Here is an 8,227-nt window from a genome sequence, read left to right on the forward strand (position 1 = left end):
AGAGATTTTTAATCGGGAGAAAATGAGGACTGCCGATGCTGGAGATCAGATTCAAGAGGGCGGTGCTGGAAAAGCGCAGCAGGTCAGGGCAGCATCCGAGGAGCAGGGGAATCGACATTTTGGGCATAAGCCCTTGCTCATTTTTAATCGGTCAATGGAATCAAGGGTTACGGGGAAAAGGCAGGGAAAATGGAGTTGAGGATTACAGCCATTGGATGGTGGAACAGACTCAATGGGCTGAATGGCCTACTTGTGCTCCAATGCCTTCAGCATGGTGGCCCAGGGGAGGTGTACAGCCCGGGTCTGTGAAGTTTGGAATCCATGGTGTGCTGGCCTTGTGTTGTTGATTGTCTCCATTCGGGCCCACAATGTGGTTTTATTTGATCAGGTCCTGTTTTGATTGCAGGATGCACTGAAGGAATTCTTGGGTAAACTGGAGGAGAATGAGAGAAGATTAACCGAGGTTCAACAGAAACAGAAACGCAACATCTCCGGAGTGCAAGTAAGTGTGGCAGATGTTATCGCTCCCCCTTGGCCCTGAGGGATTTGTCCCCAGTGTTATAAAACCAGGGTCCTCTCTGTCCCTTCCAGGAGACGTTTGTGACTGAGTTAAAGCACATTAAGCAGTGCTTCGCTGAGATGGGCCAGTTCATGGAGAGAAAGGAGCGAGGTTTGGTGGAAAAACTGGAGGCCAGGTCAGAAACCATGGCGAAGGAGATGGAAGCGAGACTGGGTGAGATCCAGGAAGCATTGTCATCTGTGACAGCAGATATTGTAAAGAGAAAAGAAGAGATGGCGGAGGAGGATGATGTGAAATTCCTGCAGGTATAGGATGGGGAAATAGTATTTCAACTGCAGACTTTTGATATGATAGCCATGTGGTGAGAATGGGACTCATGATACAGACTGGCGTGTGTGTGGTAATGGTCCAGACTGGCATATGTGTTTGTGTGTTAATGTTACAGACTGGCACGTGCTCATGCGTTAATGTTACAGACTGGTGTGCGTGTGTGTGTATGTTAATGTTACAGACTGGCATGTGTGTGTATCTGTGTGTGCGTGTGTGTTAATGTTACACACTGGTGCGTGTGTTAATGTTACAGAGTAGTGCGTGGTCGTGTGTGCGTGTTGATGTTACAAGCTGGTGTGTGAGTGAGTGTTAATGTTACAGACTGGCATGTTTGTGTGTTATTGTTACAGACTGGTGTATGTGTGTGTGTGTGTGTGCTTGTGTTAACATTACATGCACACACACACTTCAGTCTGTATCAAGTATTTGGTTAAAGTTCAGATTAATTGCTTGCAAACCGCCCACATGTTGTTGAGGTTGTCTCGCAAAGGGACTGTGGTGTCCAGACTGAATATTTCGGAAAATGTCAAGCCTTTAGTTTATTCTTTCAAGGGAAGTGGACATCACTAGTGAGGTGAGCATTCGTTGCCCATTGCTTAAATAATATGGGTTTGAATAATCGTATTCTTTATTTTTGCAGGGATTGAGCAGTCTAAAGCTAAGGTATGTACTTTATTACTGCAAGGACATCCAAAGAGATTAAATAATGGACAGCCCTTTTGCTTCAGAAATGTTGACATGTTTTCCTATCTGCAGGGGTCTGGAAGACTATAAGGCACTTGAAGATACATCTGAAGACCCCTCGCTGGAAATATTGAAAGGCCCTTTGCAGTACAGTGTGTGGCAGGATCTGGGGAAAGTCATCAAACCAGGTAAATTGTTTGAAGAATTAGCATTTGTACGAATGACCTGACAGCGTCCCTTTTATAGTGTCTCCACATTGACCTGTTCAGGGCTGCTCAGCAACTCAAGTTTCAGTAAAATCTCCTCTTGGACCTCAAAGTTCCAGTGGGTGTAAGCCCGGCCAGTTGATTGCCTCTGTTAAACCTCTCGGACGTGCCTCCAATGGAATGGTGTAGCTCGTCCTTGAGTGAGGGGATACGGCAGGACTGGGTCAGCTCTACCAGTCCCATAAGAACTTGGCTGCTTCAAACTTTGGTCCTTGATTTTTTTTTTTTATTCTCCCCGTGTCTGCGTGGGTTTCCTCCCGGGTGCTCCGGTTTCCTCCCACAGTTCAAAGATGTGCAGGTCAGGGTGGATAGGCCCTTGGGCAGCACGATGGCTCAGTGGTTAGCACTGCTGCCTCACAGCTCCAAGGTTCGATTCCAGCCTCGCGGGACTGTCTGTGTGGAGTTTGCACGTTCTCCCCGTGTCTGTGTGGAGTTTGCACGTTCTCCCCGTGTCTGTGTGGAGTTTGCACGTTCTCCCCGTGTCTGTGTGGGTTTCCTCCGGGTGCTCCGGTTTCCTCCCACAATCCAAAGATGTGCAGGTCAGGGTGAATTGGCCATGCTAAATTCCCCGTAGTGTTAGGTGCAATAGTCAGAGGGAAGTGGGTCTGGGTGGGCTACTCTTCGGAGGGTCGGTTTGGACGGTTAGGCCGAAGGGCCTGTTTCCACACTGGGGGGAATCTAATCTTGACTTGGCGGCTCAGTGGTTAGCACTGCTGCCTCCCGGCACCAGGGACCCGAGTTCAATTCCAGCCTCGGGCGACTGTCTGTGTGGAGTTTGCACATTCTCCCCGTGTCTGTGTGCGTTTCCTCCGGATGCTCTGGTTTCTTCCCACAGTCCAAAGATGTGCAGGTCAGGGTGAATAGGCCGTGGGAAATTGCCCATGGTGCCCAGGGATGTATAGGTTAGGTTGATTGGCCTGCTAAGTTGCCCGTAGTGTGCAGGCTAGCTGAGCTAGCCATGGGAAATGCGGGGTTACAGGGACAGGGCGGGGTTGCGTGGGATGCTCTGCGGAGGTTCGGCGCAGACCTGATGGGCCAAATGGCCTCTTCCCGCACTGGGCGGGACTCTATGATTCCACTTTCCAGCGTTTTGAGTCCCTTGTTAGTCAAGGACCGATTGACCCCCATCTCCACTTATCTTATTCCAGAACCTCAACCTCCCACTGCCAGCAGGGGGGAAAAAACCCTCTCCTCACGAGAGGTATCGACAGGGTTAAAAGTAGTTGCCTTTTGGGGAATTTCAAGACGAGGGGACACATTTCAAGGTCAGAGGGGAGCGATTTTAAAAAAGACACGAGGGGCAAATGTTTTACACAGAGGGTGGTTCACGTGTGGAATGACCGTCCTGAGGAAGTGGTGGAAGCGGGTACAGTCCCAAACCATTTAAAAGACATTTGGGTAAGTACAGGAATAGGAAAGATGGAGGGATTAGGGCAAGGAGCAGGCAGGTGGAACTGGTTTAGTTTGGATCGTGGTCGGTATGGACTGGTTGGACTCCATCTCCATCTCCAACCTAAATGGGAGAGCCCTAAGGGGGAGCCATCCTCTCAACTCTCCACAGAATCCTGTATGCTTTGGTAAGGTCAACTCTCTGCCTAAGCTCTGATGGTTTCTCGAGCAGCTCCCTCCCCTCCCCTCCCCCCCCCCCCCCCCCCCACGAGGTGAATGGGTCGGAAACATGGCGCCTGTGACCCCCTGCCTGGAAGATCCAGGCCGGCAGTCTGAGGGTAGGAGTGGGGTGCTGGAGGGGATCCTCTGGGGGCACTACTTGGCTGCAGTTGTTACCCCGGGGCAGGGTGGGGGTTGGCTCCTCCCGTTGACCATTTGTAAACGCTGCCGTCGTTTTGGCCTCACCCCGGGGATTATGGGAAGTGGGCCCAGGGAGAGTGGAGTGGCTGTTTTCCCAGCGACCCCGTTCGGAGGTGGCATCGCGAGGCCTCCTATCTCTGAGGAAGGGGCCCTGCTGGCGGAATCCTGAGGCGTTACAGTGGCACGGTGGCTCAGTGGTTAGCACTGTGGCCTCACAGCACCAGGGACCCCGGTTCGATCCCACCCTCGGGCGACTGTCTGTGTGGAGTTCGTACATTCTCTCCGAGTGCTCGAGTTTCCTCCCACAGTCCAAAGATGTGCACGTTGGGGTGGATTCACTGTACTAAATGGCCAATAGTGTTCAGGGAAGTGTAGGCTGAATGGTTTCGCCACAGGAAATGCAGTGTGACGGGGGTGGGTCTGGGTGGGGTGCTCTTTGGAGGGTTGATGTGGACTAGTCGGGCCGAACGGCCTGCTTCCACACTGCTGGGATTCTGTGAATGAATTACAGGGTTTCGGTCAAAGGATAGTCTTGGATTTTTTTTTTTATCCCTGGAGCATCTGAGGCTGAGTAGTGACCTTAGAGGTTTATAAAACCATGAGGGGGCATGGATAGGGTAAATAGACAAGGCCTTTTCCCTGGGGTGGGGGAATCCAGAACTAGTGGGCATAGGGTTAGGGTGAGAGGGGAAAGATATAAAAGGGACCTAAGGGGCAACATTTTCACGCAGAAGGTATGGAATGAGCTGCCAGAGGAAGTTGCTGGAGACTGGTACAATTGCGACATTTAAAAGGGTCACAGAGATGTACAGTACAGGAACAGACCCTTCGGTCCAACTGGTCCATGCCGATCAGATATCCCAACCCAATCCAGTCTCATTTGCCAGCAGCCGGCCCATATCCCTCTAAACACATCCTATTCATGTACCCATCCAGATCCCTTTTAAATGTCGTCATTGTACAAGCCTCTGCCACACATGATTTAAAAACAGTTAGAATGGAGGAATAGAGCAATGGACTGAGAGATCTGTTCAGTTTGACGGTCTTTTCTTACACATAGCATTTACACATGAGGATGACTATAATTGAGAACAAGATTGATCTTTGAAACTGTAGCATTATCAACTGATAATCGATTCCCAACTGATCAATTCTCCGATGCATATGTGGCCACACACCAGCTGACCACTGTAAAATATTAAGGAAACTGTGCATTCAAAATAAAACCGAAATTGCTAGAAAACCTCAGCAGGCCTGCCTTGGTTAGCACCCCCCTCCCCCTCACTGCGCCACGGACCCGGGTTCAATTCCAGCCTTGGGCGATTGGCTGTGTGGAGTTTGCACATCCTCCCCGTGTCTGCGTGGCTTTCCTCCCACAGTCCAAAGATGTACAGGTCAGGGTGGATTGACCATGTTCCGTTGTCCACAGTGTTCAGGGATGTGTAGGTTAGGTGGATTGGTCAGGGGAATGGGTCTGGGTGAGTTACTCTTCAGAGGGGTCGGTGTGGACTTGTTGGACCGAAGGGCTTCTATATTTTATAGGGATCCTATATTTTAAAAAAAAAAGTCAGAGTTAATGTTACAATCCCTACTAGTGTGGAGGCAGGCTATTCGGCCCTTTGTGTCCATACTGACCATCCAAATAGTATTCCACCCAGCCCCAGCCATGTAGCCCCGCATTTCCCGTGACTCATCCACCTAGCCTACCACACTATGGATAATTTCCAATCCACTCTGACCTGCACATCTTTGGACTGTGGGAGAAAACCAGAGGAAACCCACGCAGACACGGGGAGAATGTGCAAACTCCACACGGACAGTTGCCCGAGGCTGGAATTGAACCCAGGTCCCTGGTGCCGTGAGGGGGTGGTGCTAACTACTGAGCCACCAACCCATTAGAGCTCACTGACCTTCAGAACCGCATTAAAAAGCTGTCAGTACCTGACCACACTTTGAAGCAACGCTATCTTCCCTCCCTGATAACCGCCTTCTACTTCCCTTCCCCATCTCCATATTAAACCCCAATATTTATAAACGTTCTGTTTCTTGTGTGTTGGGCGGAAATGGTTTTTTAAATTTCTGAACGATGGGGATCTGCCCCTTTATTGATGGACGGACTTTGACTTTAACATCTCTCTCTCTCTCTCTCTCTCTCTCTCCCCACCCCGTGTGGTTGTTGTTGCTGCAGGGCTGACCCCGCTGACCTTTGACCCCGAAACGGCCAGCCCATGGCTCCGTCTGACCCCCGACCTCACCGGCGTGGAGTGGGCTGCCCAGAGGGGCCCGGTGCCCGAAGACGACCCGCGGCGATACAATCCGTGCCCGTGCGTCCTGGCATCGCGGGGCTTTGACTCGGGGTGTCACTACTGGGAGGTGAGGGTGGCAGGCCGCACAAGCTGGACACTGGGAGTGGCATCTGAGCGAGTGCCCAGGTGGGGGGACATCCTGCTGTCCCCTCCCAACGGCTACTGGGCCATGGGCCTGAGGCAGGGCGGCCGGTACACGGCCTTCTCCGTGCCGCTCAGGGAGCTGCGGCCCACCGTTGCCGGTGGCAACTGGCCACGGGTGATTGGCGTCTACCTGGACTACGGTGGTGGGCGGCTCTCCTTCTATGACGCCGACAGCCTGCGCCACCTCCACACCTTCCAGGGCTGCCCCTTTGAGGGGAGGCTCTACCCCTTCTTCAGCCTGGGCCACGACCGTGCAGGGGCCTCCCCCTCTGAGCCACTGCGGCTGCTCAACCCACTGGCTGCCCCCGCCCCCAGTGGGGGGGCAGATGGGGAAGCCTGCCCCTGCGCACAGTGCCAGTCAGGGGATAGTGCTACTATCCCTGGCGCGGAGGGGGCCCACTTTCCCCAGTGCCCACCTCCCGGGCCGGGCCCTCAGGCCTGGTTGTGCCTGGCACTGCTGTTGGCACTCGGGCTGCTGGCTCCCGGGTGCCTGGCCGAGAGCTACCTGGCCTGCTGTGCCATAATGGGGCTTGCGGCCTGGAGCTGGTGCCTGCTGGATGGCGGTGAGAGCCTGGCAGTGGAGGTTTGCCGGGCCTCCTGCGGGGTTCTGGCCTACGCCGGGCTCTGGTGCCTGGTGCTAGCCTACGCCAGGCACCTTGGGGCCTGTTGCCTAGCACTGAGCCTGGGCGGCTTAATGCTGGCCCATAGCACCCGCTCAGGCCTGGCGCTGGCTCCTGGCTCGATGGCCCTGCTGGGATTGCTTTGGCTGGCGGACTCAGAGGTGTGGTCCTGGTGGATATGCTGTGGCCTACTGGGATATGCCGGGCTGTGTCTGACCGTGGCGGGCCACAGGCCCGGGGCCGAGATCTGCTGGTGGTGCTGCGGTGTCCATGGCTACTTCGGCCTGTCTGTGTTGCTCCTGAGCGCCCGGCCGCTGACCGGATTGTGCTGGGTCCTGCTGGGCGCTGCTGGGCTCGTCCTTGGGACAACAGGCCGCTTTGGGAGCCGCTGGCTCTGGGCTGGCACGCTGAGTTACTGCAGCGCCTGGTCCCTCCTTCTGCCCCATGCTCAGCTGGCTGCGGTCACTCTGGGCATGGCTGGCTTTGTTTGGTCAAACTGGTCCTACCTCTCACGCTAGACCCTGGCCTTGCCTCCCACGCGCAGCTTGCTTGTCCTCCCAGTGTCCGCGTGGGTTTCCTCTGGGTGCTCCAGTTTCCTCCCGCAGTCCGAAGATAGGTGGATTGGCCGTGAACAATTGCCCCATAGTGTGCAGGGATGTGCAGGCTAGGTAGGGGGGCCATGGGAAATGCACGATGCCAGGGATAGGGTTGGTTTGGGTGGAATGCCCTTGGGAGGGGTGGGGGGGAACGACCCGATGGGCCAAATGGCCTGCTTCCACACTGCAGGGATTCCCCTCCTCCTCCACCACCACTAGGAAAGCCCCAACAAGGCCAATTGAATTTTCGTCTTAACCCAATTATTGCATATCTCTAGAGGAGACGGGATGTGAACTCAGGCCTCCTAGATCTAAGATAAGGACACTACACTGTCTATCACACACTCCTCAGTGTCTCTTTTGGATAGACTCCCCCTGCCAACCCCAAAGCATCCATGGTTTTTTTATTTACATTTTGTACAGCGAGATGGAAAAAGAAGACACCATTGTGAATACATGTACTGTCTTTTGTTCCATCAGGAAAGCAGCTATGTGGTCTACTGAACGTTAACAAGCACAACCTGTTAAAGGCAATGCGGTCTTTAAAATGTGAAGGTGGGGCGGGGGGGGGGGGGGTTTGCTTCCCCCTCCTTCCTTCCCCCTCCCCATTCAAATCTAGATTGAAGCAATGAGAGCAGCTAACTTCTGATGATGCCCTTTCTCGTTGCCCACTCCCCCATGGAGACCCACACTCGCCCAACGACCACCCCCAGCCACAATCCAATATTAAATGGCTGCGCTCTCACACTACTCCTCCTGTAGCTCAACAAAGAGGAGTCTGTCAAAGTCGTTTCCCCCTTCGAACGGCATACCTTGTTGAAATAAAGAAATATCACAGGGTCATACAGCATGGAAACAGACCCTTCGGCCCAACCAGTCCATGCCGACTATGTTGTCAAACTAAACTAGTCCCACCTGCCTGCGTTTGGCCCATATCCCTCTGAACATTTTT

At 53.5% G+C, this 8,227-nt stretch overlaps 1 protein-coding gene across 1 annotated transcript; it reads left to right on the forward strand.

Moving 5' to 3' along the window:
• The first annotated feature begins 354 nt into the window (after positions 1-354).
• Positions 355-7,965, forward strand: LOC122547431 (uncharacterized). Its single transcript, XM_043686053.2, has 5 exons — positions 355-502; positions 592-825; positions 1,491-1,513; positions 1,607-1,722; positions 5,798-7,965. The coding sequence occupies exons 2-5, from the start codon at positions 640-642 to the stop codon at positions 7,195-7,197; spliced, it is 1,725 nt and encodes a 574-aa protein (XP_043541988.2). The 5' UTR covers positions 355-502; positions 592-639; the 3' UTR covers positions 7,198-7,965.
• Positions 7,966-8,227: the final 262 nt, after the last annotated feature.

The sequence above is a fragment of the Chiloscyllium plagiosum genome, unplaced genomic scaffold, assembly GCF_037043375.1.
Source record: "Chiloscyllium plagiosum isolate Xiang-an unplaced genomic scaffold, Cpla_swu_hap1 HiC_scaffold_244, whole genome shotgun sequence".
NCBI classification, from domain to species: domain Eukaryota; kingdom Metazoa; phylum Chordata; class Chondrichthyes; order Orectolobiformes; family Hemiscylliidae; genus Chiloscyllium; species Chiloscyllium plagiosum.

Coding starts and splice junctions, on each gene's coding strand:
- LOC122547431 (XM_043686053.2), top strand. CDS start 640: ATGGGCCAGTTCATGGAGAGAAAGGAGCGAGGTTTGGTGGAAAAACTG. Junction 826..1,490: donor ATGATGTGAAATTCCTGCAG/GTATAGGATGGG, acceptor TTATTTTTGCAG/GGATTGAGCAGTCTAAAGCT. Junction 1,723..5,797: donor GGGGAAAGTCATCAAACCAG/GTAAATTGTTTG, acceptor TTGTTGCTGCAG/GGCTGACCCCGCTGACCTTT.